Source organism: Netta rufina (assembly GCF_964035555.1).
Source record: "Netta rufina genome assembly, chromosome: 10".
NCBI lineage: Eukaryota > Metazoa > Chordata > Aves > Anseriformes > Anatidae > Netta > Netta rufina.
Window position 1 is genome coordinate 7,318,203 of NC_140133.1, and position 15,986 is coordinate 7,334,188.

Below are 15,986 nucleotides of genomic sequence, written 5' to 3' on the forward strand. Positions count from 1 at the left end.
GTCAAGGAAACAATTCTCTCATCTCAGAAGCATGTACATTATCTTAACAGGGATAACGTATCTCAAAGAACTCCAGTTACTGTTCCAATGTGCAGCTCTTCTTCTAATAGTAAAAAATAATGGAGTTTTATTGATTAACAGTAGTTGAAGACTGCCTCTTTTCCTTAACCATGTACTTCCATCCTCTACCTGACCCACAGTCAAGCTGAAATAACTGCAATAGTAAATAATGAACATAAGCTGAATACCTTGTCTGAAAACCTTCTTTAGTCATATTTTGAAGAAAGTAAATGCCTAATGCTGAGCTTACTTGCTTACTTAGAGGAACTAGATGGTTTGGGTTGTGTCCTATGACTGTTTTTTAAAATGCACCATGGTACTTGGAAAATAAAAAAAAAAAACTAAAAAACTCACACAGCTTTAAAGCCAAGATGTTAACTAAATTCAGATGTTTTTATTTATATTACGCTTTAAATGTGCTGTCTGGATGAGTCTGATAATGTAAACTGCACAAAAGCGAGTTGGGTCACACTTTAGATAAGCAACATTTCTGTGGTATGTTGAATCTAAGTTGCTTTGTGCAATCCTTGACCCTTTTATTAAGCCATCAAAAAGGCTTAGAGAGGATCTTTCAGCATCTTCCATAAAGGAAAATATTTAAGGATCTGTAAAGTAACTTGCTTCTGTTGTAAGGGAAGAAAACATAAACTTAGCTTAATTTCTCTCCTAAAAATGCCTTTCTTTCTGACTCACGATTATTTCTTCCCAGATTTTTGTTCTTCACACTGTTTTGTAACACGGCATTATTTTTTCTTTGTCATAATCTTTTTGTTCTCCATACCGTCTTTGACTTCTTAGTATCTCTTACTAAATTAGATATATCTGCTGGTTTTCATACAGTGCTTTTTATATTACATTTACCATCAAGATGTGTTGAATAATACTTAATCACAGAGGTGTAGGGCAGGAGTTTCAAAATAGAAGACAGAAAAAACAGTACATCTGTAAATTTGTGGAGGAAGAACAGAACTGCTGAGCTCCATTGGCTGATGGTAGAATGCCACTGAAAAAAAATAAAATGTCCAGGTGCACGGTTAATGCTCTGCTGCAATAGACGCATCAATTCCTGTGTCCTGGATTCAGCTGTGCAGATGAGTACCCAGAAAATGGCTCTACAGACAGCTTAGTATTCAGATAGTGTATTTTTAAAGTTAAATAAAATAACAAATAAGCCTTAAAGCTTTTAATTCAGAGGGGAAAAAAAAAAAAAAAAAAAAGTATTATTTTTCTTCGGTTTAAGTGGACAGTCAGTAATGGCTGATACAAGAATAAACAATGGGGAACATTCTGTCCCCAAGAGGCAGATGGCAAGCCTGTTCTGTGTATATGCTTGCACCAATTGGTAGGTCTGGCAGACTGCTTTCCGGGAGTAGTACAGGCTTTTGTGAGATATGCAACATCTGGGCAGTTCCAGAGGACACATCTGGCTGGATTGCACTGCAGGTTACCCAGTAACAGCAGGAGCATTCATGGTTTCCAGACTTTTTGTATTCTCTTGCCTATGGCCCACTGCATTGAGTGTTCCCAGCAGGTGTCCAGGAGAGCAGCATCAAGAGGTGATGCTCAGTTGGAGCCTAGCGGTCGTGCTGGCTGGCTGCTGTGGGAATGCAAAGGCTCTGAAGGCAGAGCAAGCAAGCCTGCAAGTCTTGTCTGTTCTAGAGAAGTGTGCTCTCATTTCCAGTTTGCCCATTTACTATAGAAAAAAAAAGGTAAGGAATAAGGGAATAAAGTGCCACTGCCTTGGTGCTGTTACTTTTGAAACGTTTTGTAAGTGTGCACTCATCATTGCTCAGGAGTATAATTTTTCATAAACTAGAGGAAATCCCTTGCCCCAATAATTGTAAAGGGAAATAATGCACATAAGGTTCATCGCTTCCCCACCAAGAAGAAAAAAAGAAAAAAACATTTGCAACTTCTGTGTTCACTGTTTATTGTGTACCTCTTCCTGTTCTTTTAGAGGTTTCATTTTCATTTGTTTTTCCTCACATTAAAAAAAATAAGTAAATAGACCTCTAGTATGTAATTTATTCCTAGTCTCCTGTAATTAGGTTGCAAATAACCATGTGGTTACCATATGACAAAGTGTTATTGAAAGGAAATGTTTTGTAAGATGCACAGCAGTATGTATGTGTGGGTGTAGGTAATGCAGGTTTAGTTCTTCTGTAGGCATGCAGCCTAGGTACAGTTATGAAAATGCAAACAGTATGTTAAAATTAATACAGTTATATCAAGAAATGTATGCATGCTATATTGAGGCACATGGGATGCTAAAAGAAAGGTGTTTCGCTGCCTCCATTTTCTCAAGAGGGGGTAGATGAGTAGCTGACAGGTGCTTCTTGGTATATACACCACAGCAGCTTGTTTTACCAAGCAGAAAGTACTGCATTACTTTCACCTTCAATCAGGTGGCACATTGTGGTTATTAGACTGTCAGTGCACCTTTGTAAGGTATGTATATACATACAAGTATTAGCAGTAAGTGTGTGCTATACGTGTACCAGCCGCTGTAGTCTCTATTCAGGCAATGAGAAGAAGAATTTGGCTGACTTCAGCCCCTCAGACTTCTCTACTGGCTAAAAACAGTACAGAAAAATGAGTAAAATTATGAAGGAACAGTACAGTTTTTGGAAGGGAATCTGCTTTTCATTTTGAGGGGAACAGTGACAAACTGAGCCATATACTGCAGAAATCATGGTTGAATAAAATGTGAAAAATAACGTTATGGAAATGTGCAAAAGGAAAATAAAGGGCAATGGAAATAGAGTGCTGGTTGAAAAAGGTGAAGCTGTAATCAACTGAAGAATAAATAAATAATAATAAAGAAACTTCTTTGTCAGTTTGCTGCTGCTACAGAGGCTTTAGGCTGCTGATGAGAAAAGACTTCCTCCCAGGTGTACCAGGTATTGGGTACTATTTTAAGGCATTGACCTGACCTCAAGGTGTTGAGGAATGCTGTATGAGTCAACCTTAACTAAGTGATCTGCAACTAACTCCAGTCCGCTGGAAAAAACTGATCTGCAATTAGGTGGATACGGAGCAATTTCCATTCAGAGCAACCAGCTGTACATAGCTATGCTACTGGAGGAAACCAGGCTTATCCTGAGCTTGTAAGGAAATCTTGGTAAACTTTTTCTGCAAAGATTTTCCCTGTCAAGTGTGGCATTCATAATGAATCACCTGTATCACTTGTGGTTTTAGCTTTACGTGAAGCAAACTGATCGCTGTGCAAGATGTTATATGATGGTTACATAGACAAAACTACTTTTTCCTTGTCTGTGTCTTTTTTGAAGAGTTGGTTGTTGGTTCTGAACACACTTAGGGTTTGTGTAATTTACAGATTGCCAGCAGGACTGTTCTAGTCAAGGAAAATGTTTACTTAGATAGGAGCTGTGTTTATTCTGAGACATAATTGTGAGTGGTGCAGTTTCATAAATTCCTTTTTCAAACAGTGTTTTTATGCTGTGTAATTTAGGTGAAGGGGAAGAGTGCATTGTCTTTTCTTGGTTTCAGTTCCCTTAATTGCACAAAATGAGACCCTGTCATGACTTTTGAGGTCCTTTATGCTTTAAACTTTCAACGTACCATTCTTTAAATAGTCGAAGATATCATAATTCTAGCCCTTGCAAAGCAATTTAGGCAGTCTTCAGAGTAGAAATTATATCTTTATTATATATCTATATATATCTTTATATCCATATAGATACAGCATGCAAAAACACATGATACATGTTGGGTTATTTTTCTAAGAACTGGGTCTAGAAGCAGCTAGAAAGTAGTAAAAACTTTTCTAATAGCTGTTTAAAAATTTAATACCGCTTCTTCATAAACTGATTTTGCTTTTAATCAGAGTTTTAACGAAATACTATCTCCATGCCTACACTGCTATCCCTAACACTTTGATTGATCATGAGGCTTTTAACAAATGCAATTTGACCTTTGTTGAAGTGCATTGAACACACATTTTTATTTTGAGGACCCCAGGTTACACAGGTCAGTAGCTTGTGGTACAGATCTCGGTGCTTCCCAGCTTTAGGTCTCCTTACCTTGTTCAACTCAGTTACGTTGGTTGTGTTTGTAGGAGCCCAAGCTTCTTGAGGCTTTTTTGTACCTAAGGCTTTGACTCTGTCCTTTTCCTTTTATAATTCTATCATCCATATTTTATTGTTTAAAAAACAGCTTTGTCAGGTATTCTCATGCAGCAGTACAACTAATTTTCATAGCTATAATTTGTTACGTATCCCAGTTGCTACAAATTGATATTTATGCTTATCCAAAAATAAAAGCATGCTGCCATGTTCCTAAATATGCAATGATGATTTAATGAAAGTTGATGTGCTCTGATGTGCTAGTAGTGTTTGTAGATATATGCTTTAACTGAGATTTTCTTAAATACATTGTTTACTTCCTGAAAAGATTGCCATATTTCCTCTAATTTAAATAATTGATCTTAGTTTAGAACATTGTCATTTCAGGAACAAACCAAACTGTCTTTGTTTGTCTCCACCACATGAAGCGGTGATGCAGAAGCTAACAGTATGCCCCTCTCTAGCAGCCTGTTATTAGAACATCCTATTTTGACCACAATTTTTTCCAATCCTTTGGGTAGTGCTGAGGCCTCAGCAGTCCTGTTTTCCTTGTGTTTCTGTGACTGTTATTCAAGTCTGACAGTTCTGGAATCTCATTTTGACCAAGAGACCAATAGGAAAATATAATTTAAGCATGCACAGCCCTCCCTGTACCATCAATGTTATTAATCCAATAGGTAAAGAAGGATGAAAATGAATAGAATTTATTGTGTTATTAGTTTTTAAAAGGTCTTTTAAAATTTTAAGCATGATCTTGGCATGAGAAGAGGCTGTAAATGGAGTCTTACCTCTCGTGGAATTACCGTATAATTAGACATGACTGCAGAAGGGGGAGCTGAACCATTGGGTTTGGGCAGTGCTAGAGGCCACTTGAGAAAAGCAGCATCTGACCTGCTGGTAACTGTATTCAGCAAGGTTGTACAGGGTAGCACATTCCTGCGTGTTCTGCATATGAACACACACAAAAATTACTGGAGAAATTTTGCTTTTTAGGCCATCTTTCAGTCCTCCAAAAGCTTCAAGGAAACTATATTTAGGTAGAGTTGATTTTCATTTCAAAAGAAGTCTCAAAAAAATGCAAGGATAAATCTTTGTTCTATATTCATGTTGGTGACAGCTGTCTCACAGAGTAACATCTTTCAGTTAATTGAAATGCATTAATAAATGTATTATCCAATATCTAAAAATGAAACTACTCCAAGTGACTAAAATTACATTTCTAGAAAGAAAATCTATTGAAATGGTGTATGCAATTTTCAGTTTATAACAATTACCATAGTTGGTGACTTGAGACTAAGAATTTATCTCAGGCAGCATGTCTGTGCTGGGCAGGTGCCGCAGCCCTGGCACGGGCTGCCCCAAGGTGCTGAGGGCTCCTCCTTGGAGGGGCCGCCTGGGCATGGGGCTGGGCTCCCTGTGCTGGAGCACAGGGTTGGAGAAGGCGACCTCCAGGGGTCCTGTCAGCCTCAGCCATTCTGGGATTTTGAGTTAGTAATTACTTTGCATTACTTGAGTTAGACTACTGTAATTCAGTAATGAGGCTGAGTTAAAACCAGAGAATGAGGCTGTTGGAGAACCAGAGATACTTTTAGGTCAGACCATCTCCTCAGGAGCACGTGGAGTCAGTACACTGGGATGTCCTACCCCAGGATGTCCTATGCTTGGTGGCTGCTTGTTGGCGAGGGCTGTTAAGGGATTGACCTGAATTTTTGCGGTGGTTAGCAGACTGGTTACTGTGGGCTTGAATGTTTAATGCTTCTGAAATGTAATCATGTTGTTATTGGTATTCTACAGTAGTTAGAATTTTCATCATTTTTTTGCAAATAACTTGTGTTTGAATTCCTGAACTTATACTGATATTAGTACAGGCTTTGATGCTACCAGGATGACTTCAGCGGATGATGTGCAGTTGAGCAAAACAAACATAAACTGCCCTGCATCAGAGCCAAAGTGTAGCACTTTTGATAAAGTTGGAAGTAGCTTACGATTACGGATGGATTCCTGGTAGCACGACTTACCTAGCAGTCTTTATGTACGGTACTTCTTATGGAACTCAAAATTAGTAGCAGCGTGAACTGGTGTTCCATCTAAGAGCAGAGCAGCGTGTGTTCTGGTGAATGGGCTAGAAGGAATTTGCCAGCTTTTAGATGGCAAGCTGAATATTTTCAAATATCTTTCTTAGAAAAGCTCTAGTATGCAGAAAGTTGCAAAGCAGATTTAAATCGTTGAAGAATAATGTGTTTTGATTAAAAACACATCCTAGAAGTTTATTCACTCAGATTGCTCTGTGTGTGCGTGTCTGTGTAAAATCTGCCATGGGAGCAAGGGAAGATTGTGTATTCAATCATGATGAGTCTCTTCATGAGTCCCCTCGTGATTTGAGACTATTTCTGTTATTTTTGTCTTCTGACAAAAAGTTCCCATAGGATTCCCTCCTTGGACTCCTGAAGGATCTGGAAAAACTATTTCTGTCCAAAATAATAATAGCATGGGCTTTTGGGTTTGATCATGAACTGACATTTAAAAGTCATCTGAGGAAAGATACTTTGTGATTGAAGTCAGTTTTTGTTTAATGCAGTGGTAGCTGATCTTTCCCATCTGGTATCACAGTAGTTGACGTGACATCTTCAGTTGTCCTCTGTCCAGCTTGTGAGATTCCCTAGGAGGTACTTCCCAAGAGACCCACGAGTGGATCAGGTCATTCTGTTGCTCCAGTTATTGCTTGGCTTTCTTTATCCCCAGAGGAAAACCTAGAAAACTGGCAGCTACACAAAAGAGAATGTGAGGGGAAAACCCAGTACCTACAGAGTGCACTTGGAAGTGTGGTCATGTAAGGACTGGGGCAGCTTTTGTCTACTCTCTGCCTGACTCTTCCATACTTGTGCCAGATGCACGTTTCACCTGAGCTATAGTCATTACATTTTACACACAGTGAAGGAAAGGTAGAGGGTGCTACTGTTTCCTGGCTCTCAAATGGCCAGCATTTAACACTGCTCGCTTCCCCTCGGGTGCTGTAGCTTGACTTGCTGCTTCTGCCACACCCTCGCGCTGAGGAGTCGGCCAGGGAGAGGAGCACAACCTTGTCTAGCTCTGGGTGAGGCACTGCCTCGTGCTGCTCCAAACCCTTCAGTTTTAGAACGTAATGTGTCTGAAAAGAGATGTGGGTATTTCTGTTTTGGCTTTTTTGGGTGTTTGATGGATTGCTAAGATAGGATCTTTCCTGCTAAGAAGCTGGATTTTATCCCAAACCCTGTGAATGACACACAGGATCAGATTCTCACAGCCTTCAGACTGATTGCCAAAACTCTTGCATTCAGTAAGGCACAGAACAACTGCTTCCTGTGTGCAAAACTCACCAAAGCAGTCGCTCCCATGTACAAGGGAGGGCAGTTGTGTATTTTGTGATGTCCTTGAGATACCTCTGTTTTCTGTACAAAAAATACCACCCACTAGTTGGAGGAAAAAGCACCGATCATGGCAGCTGCACGGGAGCTCACTTTCAAACAAGTAATGGGTGCATTTTGAAAATGGGAACTCTTACCTAGTTTCTCTATTTTCTGTTGTGATTCCCAAAGGTCTCAGTATGGGCGGATGAAGATAAAGCGTGACTCAGTGCTCAGCTATGCTGCACTTGAGATCTCCTGTCAATGAGGAACTTAAGAGTTGAGTTCAGCAGATTCAAGTAGTCATAATTTTAGGGTTTGCAACCTGGAACTAAAGAGACTCCTAGATTCTGAGATACCAGACAAACAAAGGCACGTAGCCCATCTCTCTGATATTTGTTATTGAGAAAGAAAGCCTGGAAAACTTTTGGCATCAGAGGAGCATAATTCCACAGGGAATGAAGCTGAAAAAAATCATTGTGTTATTAGGCCAGTATCATTTTTGTGCTATAACTACTATGCACTTTGTTGCCTTTTATACATCTTTGTTCTCCGGGTGCGTTGTGGTCTTTATCCCCATAATAATATAATATATAATACTCTAGATACTCTAAAAACTTAAATTGGCAAATTCCATGTGTTTTATGTCATTTGGCATTCTGCACAACCCCCCCTCAGTTTGTCATAAATTCCTACAACAGAGCAAGTTCACATCTGGTAGCAATTTCAGTATGCCAGATGAGGTGTAATCCTATAAAACCTAACTCATTTTCTCCAGCGCCTTTCAAAGATGAGCTCTCCTGCTCCTTTTCCGTCAGACATACCACTTGCCCTCTGAGCTCTGCAGAATGACTTAGGCTGACAGTCTTTTCACACTTCATATAAAGTGCGGTTTTTGGAACAGGGGTTAGCATCAAGTACATAAGGCAGTACAAGCAAGTAGAGTGTTAAAGTCCTCAACATAAAAAAAAAAAAAAAAAAAAAAAAAAAGAGCTTGTTAATAGCATGTCCCTGCAGGATACAGTAATTAAGTGGTTTTTTTCTCAGTATTTTGATGCATATGGAGCTCCTCTTGTTCTTCGAGTAAATTGTCATCTTACATATTGCATAATATCTGAAAGATGCACACATAGCTACTATTTGGGTTGGTTTTTTTTTACATGCTTTCAAATAGTTTTAGCAAAAGTTATGTGTTTGGGGTAATTCAAGATACCCATATTGAAGACTGTAAAGTATTAAATGCAGTAACAAAACAGTAATGGGATGACTGCTCAATGAGCCATCTTAGCACACTGCAGTAATTGTAAATAGCTCAAATTCCCAGTAAAGTGGCTGTTTAACAGCAGTCAATCGTTTTATATGTTCTGTAGTTTTCTGCTGTCCCATTAGATTTTGAGAAGTGGTTATTTTGGTATCTCATTGCCTTTATTACTTTATCCTTTCAAAGCTTGCCAATCCTGTTTCTCGAAAGGAATAGAGAGTATCATACAGTAAGGGTAACTAAATCACAGAGGTTTGGTTTGTGGATTTTTTGTGAAATGGTGATGTATTATAATGTGTTATTAAACCAAATTAACAGAACTTAATTTAAAATGTTATTTCACACTTTCCTATGTCTTGCACTAGGACTTCTCAGACGTGTTTGTTCCTGCACAATCCTGTTTTTTATTGTGATGTTATCAAATTAAATGTCTGTTGATACCATATGAATGATACTTTAAAAAAATACAAACATCAGAATTTTTTACAATTACTATTGTTACTTCTAACTATAATATACTGCCACTATTAACTTATGTATTTAAAAGTCCCTTGCAATGGGACATTACTAGCTAGAAGCCACCTTGTCTATTATGATTTCTGTGACCTAATTTATACTCTTTTGAATCTGTTTATTGACAGGCCAAATATCCTGATGTTGTAGCCCTTCCAGAAGGACAGCTGGGAGATTACATGATTCTAAGGAATCCTAAACTTCCAGGGTAAGGCAATACATGAATGGGATTTTGCTTGTATTGTTTTTAAGAAAAAGGGACAAATTTTACTTACAACTGTGGAGTGATTTTTGTAGATAAAGGATCATAAAATGCACAGTGATAATCTCTCATAGTTCTCCTTGAAAATTAAGTTATTCTTTGCTTTGTAGAACTTCTTAAACACAGAGATTAGGTGATGCCTGTTACATTTTAGGGTTATAATGACACATTGAAAACAATGAGAGAGGAAAAAAAAAAAGTAGTACATGTACAGGCTGTTTCCACGTTGCCTTCTTAGAGAAGTCAAATTGTATTGCTACCTTGTGTGCCCACTGTTACATTTTAAGAAAAAAAACAGTAATAATAATAATTAATAATAATAATATATTGGATTTGGAAGCTCAAATTACAATGAAGAATTGGAATTCAAAGTTCAGGAAGGCAGGACGCATCCTTCCTCTCCTGCATCAGAAAACACATCAGGTTCAACTGCATTTGCTCCATCTTGGTTTTCTTTCTGAATTACGTTATCAGAGCAATGGGCAGAGGACAGAGGCTGAGCAGCCCTCTTAATGTGGCCGGGTGGGCCGCTGGCAAATTGCTTCTGTCAGATAAAGCAGCAGTTTCTGCCCCTTGGCCTGAACAAAAGAGCTCATCCCTGCTAGCGCAAAGGCCTGCGCAGCCTGTCACACCCAGTGCTTACAGCTCTTACTTTTTTCTGTGGGAGGAGGTACAATGATCACAAATCACTGAAGCTAAGCATAGTTCCTTGTTCTTCTTTCCCTTAAAGAAAGTAAAGAAAATCACTTAGCATTTTGCTGAAAGCAGCTACAGTTATATTCTTCCATTGTTTTATAAGGAAATCAGTTAGATTGATGCGACTGTTCAATGTCATTTATTAGTATTACTTTGCTAGGTTTATTTGGGCTCCCTGCTTGACATATTCTGTCAGGTTTGCATTTTTAAATAATTTTAAAGGAAAAAATCCTTGAAGCTTCACGTAGCAAATGCAGTAATGCAGATGGGTTGTTTTAAAGCAGCAAAGGTACCACTAATGTTTTAGACTGATCTCTGTGTACTCCACTAGGAAAACTCTTACCCTGCCAACTGTCTAACTGTTCACTTTTATTACAGTACAGTGATCTTGTCCCACCGCCAAAGCTGGAAATAAGGCAGAACACCAGAAACACTCTTGGAATAACGGGAGGGTCTAGGGATACAGGGATCTAGGCCTTGGCTGTAGTTATCTCTGTGTATTATTCTAAAAGAGCCATAAACTTTGCAGGGGTGGATCTTATTGCAAGCCCAGAATCTCACTCTGTTTATGCAGACATTTCTTCTGAAATGAGTTTGTTTTCATGCTCTATCTAGCAGAGTATCAGACCACAGGTTGCAGAGAAATCTTCTCTTTCTTGCATATCATATTGTTTTTACCACTGTGCTCTGTAAACTTAAAATTTGTAAGAGACAAAACCAAGAACTAGGGGAAAAAATCCTCTTGAAGTTTAAAAAGTTGAATGTACCTGGAAATGAAGTAATAACCTTCCCTTGTCAACAAATTACCAATTTTCCTTGGTTCAAAAATCTAAGAATTTCTCATTTCTAAATACAAAGATCTCTGAGTTGCATTACCGGACATGAATTTTGTTTAAGAGCACAATGAGCATGAACCTCCTGAATCCCATACTTTTTCTGATTTTAAGAAACTAAGACAGTTGCCTAGTTAACAACTAACTTTTCTCTGGATATGATACAGGTTTGAATTAATGATTGTCTGGAAGATACATATAGATGAAGAAGGGAGAACCACACCTGTTCTGGACCTTCTGACTAAAGTACCAGAGCAAGGTAACGTCACTCTCTGCAGAGACAGACCATTTCTGAGCTTTTAAGGAGAATGCCTATCCCTTTTATTTGCCCAGCATCCCTTTAGATAAAATATATCTTGCAGAGCCCAGCCAGGCCAACAAATCCAAATCTAGCAAGCAGATAAGCTTCACTTCCTGCGTATTTATTTTAAAGAGGCTTGCAAAAAAAGTGTCTTCTTTTAGACAGCAGATAACCTGCCTTACCCTAAAATGCAAGCCTAACAGCTACTTTCAGTCACAGCATACCTGTTTGAAAATCATGTTCGCTTTTACATTATTCTTGTAGTCTTGGAGCGGAAAATGGCACCTTTTGAAAATGCACCTACCTGCTTCCGAAGCATGCTGCTGCTGTTTGGAATTGAGACAGCAATCGAGAATCTGATCAAAGTGGCTGGCTTGGAAAAATCAATTCCAGCATTACTTACAAGAGGTAGCAATTTCAAAAGTACTTTTAATTAAGATATTGTGTTATGCAGTCTATAATTTTATTGAATATAAACATTAAGTTATTTTCCATTTAGAAACCATACTCATAAAACATGCTATCTGTACAATTATGGCACGTTATATATAAATTGTCATGACATGAAAATAAATACAGCCATTTAAATACAAAAATGCCAAATAAAATAGTTACATGTACAGAGTGATTTCATTATAAATTTATCTTTCTGTATCATTAATGTACCAGAGTGGTTTATCTTTTTAACATTTTCTAGATAGCTGGAAAGTGTTAAAAGATCATGCACTGTCAAAATCAAGTCCATAAAAAGTGGAAATTTCATTCACAGCTCTGTAAAAGTACAGTGATTTTAAAATGACTAGAGAACAGTAAGAGACTCCTAGAACAAAGAGTTAAATAGCTTTCTTATTAAATTAGGCTGGAAGCAGGCAAATAATTTGAAGATTTTCAAGAAATATTATGCTAAAAAAATGTAATTGTCTGAAGTAACTTTTTTCCATAGCATAAGTTTTGGGTAGAAACAGCATTAAACTAAACAAGAATGGACCATTATACTGTCATAACAAGAAGTGGGTGAGTTCAGTACTGCTTGCTGTGAACATTAGTTAATTTTTTGTTTGTTTTACTTATGGGAAAAATTCTAGTAGATAATACACTATGAAAGCACCACATTTCATACCTTTGTCCCTGAAGAAGCAAAACAGAACAGACATCTTGTAATCTTCCTTCACTTCCATCAGAGGTACCATTAGCTGATTTGTGAACTGGCAGCGTTTTTCAAGAGTTAATGCCCTGCTCTATCACAACCAAATGGCATTGTCCAAACCAAACCTATACAATCTGAAATCGCATACTTCTTACAGAGTGTAACAGTTATTCCTAGAATCAAGGATCAAAGATAAAAACTATGTGGAATCTTGAGTAATTTTAAAAGACTTCCTTTTCAAGTCCATAGCTGCAATAATCATGCAAAAGCAGTGCTACTGCCTGATCTATATGTTACTTATGACAAAGTATGCAGCAGTCATGAAATAGGTGTAGAAATCAAGAATTAAACCTACTAATTTCAAAGCCATAGTATGTTTATAACACCATAGTTTTAATAAGCCACTATGTGATCATTGAAATAGTCTCCTACTGTTCTGGAAGGTTAGGAAAAACTGACAGAACAGATAGGTTTGTGTTAGAATCTACAGTGGAACAATGCCAGAGATTAAGTTTTGATGAACAGCAGCTCTGTAAAATATATCATTAGATATAAGGCAGACTAATTTCAAGTTTGGAATGCAGCAGACAGGCAAAATTCATTGCTACTTTACCCACTGACATATTACTGGTTTAACTAGCTTTGTGCAACCTTTACTTTATTTCATCTTTATCTCTTTCTTGCATGAAAATGAAACTGTTTATCAGCAAACACACTTCTGTTTGCATAAGAAATGTGTTTAAAGTTACAGCATAAAAAAAAAAAACAAAACCTTTTCAGCTGCAGATAATCTTTCCCAAACTTCTCTAACAATTGGAGGGTTTCTGATATTAAAAAAATGGACCTCTTTTCCCCTGGTTTTCTTTGAAAAGGAGGGGTTATTACCATTGTTAACTACAAGCTTATTACACTGTTGTAGTATCACATTTAAGTAATGACCTTATTCCAGAAAGGCATACTATCACCTGGAAGTGGACTATAAGCCTGCTAATACAATTCACTTCCCACTACGAAGCCCTACTGCTATATGATTGGTGTTATTCTGCATTTCATATTTCTTCCTTGATTTGAGCCAATCTACAGCATTTTACAGTTTTGCTTTTTAAATTTCAGGTAAAATGGAGTAACTTAAACATCACATTGAGATCCTAATATAAATACGTTTTTAAAAATGTTAACCTACATTATTTTGAAAAAATATTACCAGTAATACTGTATACAGCTAACAGTAACTGTATACAGATAACAACATAGCAGTTCACTGTAGCTTGAATAGCATCTCTCTGCACATTTTAGGGAGTGTAATTCCCAAGCATGTGGGAAAGGTGGCTATAGATTTTATCACACTACCCACAGTTTTGAGTGTATCCTCAGTTTCCAACTCAGGATCTTCTTTGCCAATGGCTTACTGCAACATCTCACAGGCTTTCAGCTGTATATATCTATGTTTACAAGGTAAAGTCATCGTTAAGTTGCTGAAGTAGTGATAAAAACTTAGTTCCAGTACTCATCATGAGAAAGTGACCCTCCAGCTTCTGATACTGTCACATTTTTTTCTGTCACTTAAAAAGAACAAGCCTGAAAGCGGATGGCCATGCTACGCAATAGGTGGGATGTCAGTGAAATAATGCCACACAAATGCAAAAAGCAATTGACACGGTCTGAAAGACCTAAAGTAATCTGGAAAATTCAGAATATATCATTCCTATCGCTCAATTTCTATTAGGTAAGAGCGAGCTGTGGTTTCACCTTAAATAGCAGCATGTAACATATAGAAAATAAAAGACCAATATGTCAGACAAGTTAAGCTCAGCTGTCACATAAAATTCAAAACTTACCTTTAACCCTTTTCACTTAGTTTCAGAAGCTTTAGGTAGATACAAAGTGATCACAAAACTTCTGGAGGCAGTCTGGTTGTTCTTAACCTCATGCATTAGTACTTAAGTGTTCTGCAATAACATGGTAGTTCCATAGATCAGTAACACTTGAATACCCACTTCAGTTGTATTTTCAGTGGACTTAATGCTAAAGTTTAATATTAGGTTTTGTCAGAGCATTTCTTCTTCCTAGCAGGTATGAGCACAAATGCCAAGGCAATTCGCTTGTTAGTAATTAGGTTTTCTATGTTAGTGCAACACCTCAGGAAACCTGTAATTCTGTGCTCTTCCAATTCTAAGGAAGTGGACATTTAGTATTATTTTGATCTGTCCTCTAGCTTCAAGGTATGGCACATTATCTGTTCTGTCACATTAAATACATTCATTTAGGTTACATAGCAAATGCATGTTTTAGTGCTATTCCATGTCTTTGAAAAGGCCTACCAATTAGAAACCATTTCTTAAAGCAAAAAACATTCACAGCTGAAAAATGCACCGAACACAATAGAAAAAAAAAAATCACCATAATTGTATTCCATTAATCTCTCACTTTGCAGTGTGCTCAAATGAAAATAACCTTAAGGAAACAGTTACACTTTGTGGAGAACTAATGTGCAGTCTTCGTTCTCCTTGAAGAGACTGGACATAACTGGGTCATCTTTGGCCTGTACATTCTTCAAATAATAGTTTACTATCTTGCCATCGAGTTTGTACTGATGAGGAATGCTTTCATAGGGTTTAAGGTCAAGGTCCAGGACAGAAACAGAAAAAGTGAATCTTGATTTGGATGCTAGTACCACAGGTCTTTGCTCAGAGCTGGAAAACAAAACCGTATTACACATCTGAGTCACCGAGGTTAGGATTTTTCATTCACACGTCCCAGGTCCCCTTACAGAAGTGACTCTCGTATTTATTTTACAACTTTCACGAAAGCCTAAGAAAATAAATGTCAATGTAGCACTCAGGAAATTACAGCTCCAGCTTAAGTAGTCTTTAAGTAAATTTGCTGAATCTTCTTCCAGTCATTTTCCTTTCAGCTTCCACAGAGTTTAAGTCAAAATGCTACTCACAATTAGTCTGTCTCTGTATTTAGTGAATACACTAAATATCACTATTTCTAGGTGAGATTGAATACAAATCAAGAGCCTTATTAACTAGCAGAAGAAATTACTGCAACTCTCACCTAGGTTCAAGGTAATACAATTTAGTATCAGAACTAGTGTCCAAGCATATTGAAGGATGGAGAATTTAGTAACAGATCAACTTTTGCAAGAGCCATCTCCCACATGAACCTTTTACTCAAGAACCGCAGGGCAAACGCAGAAGACCATATGCTCTAAAGTAAAATCCCCCATATAAGAGCAAGACTTATTGCTGACACAAGTCAAAACAGGTAACGCTTTGGCAAAGCCTCTTGCCTTACAGTAGATGTCACCTCCTGATATTGCCTTGTTTCTATTGATATGCTTAATACAGACTTCTGTTTTCTAAGTTAAAAGCAACTCATCTAGAAAAAAATCTCTCCGATGAGGACAGCAAGGCAGAAAAATTTTACCTAGCTAAATACC

The 15,986-nt window shown here is 37.6% G+C and overlaps 2 protein-coding genes across 2 annotated transcripts in view; one reads left to right on the forward strand and one right to left on the reverse strand.

The window, feature by feature from the left end:
- Nucleotides 1-11,831, forward strand: part of CENPP (centromere protein P) — a gene marked incomplete at its 3' end in the record, with an annotated part of 139,940 nt that extends 128,109 nt beyond the window's left edge. Inside the window, exons 7-9 of the mRNA XM_084292885.1 lie at nt 9,431-9,510; nt 11,261-11,352; nt 11,659-11,831. Of these exons, the coding sequence (XP_084149011.1) occupies nt 9,431-9,510; nt 11,261-11,352; nt 11,659-11,831 (345 nt within the window). The remainder of the gene's footprint in view (nt 1-9,430; nt 9,511-11,260; nt 11,353-11,658) is intronic.
- Nucleotides 11,832-11,840: 9 nt separating this feature from the next.
- Nucleotides 11,841-15,986, reverse strand: part of IPPK (inositol-pentakisphosphate 2-kinase) — a 29,936-nt gene continuing 25,790 nt past the window's right edge. The window contains exon 13 of the mRNA XM_084292791.1: nt 11,841-15,234. Within this exon, the coding sequence (XP_084148917.1) occupies nt 15,009-15,234 (226 nt within the window). The 3' untranslated portion in view covers nt 11,841-15,008. The remainder of the gene's footprint in view (nt 15,235-15,986) is intronic.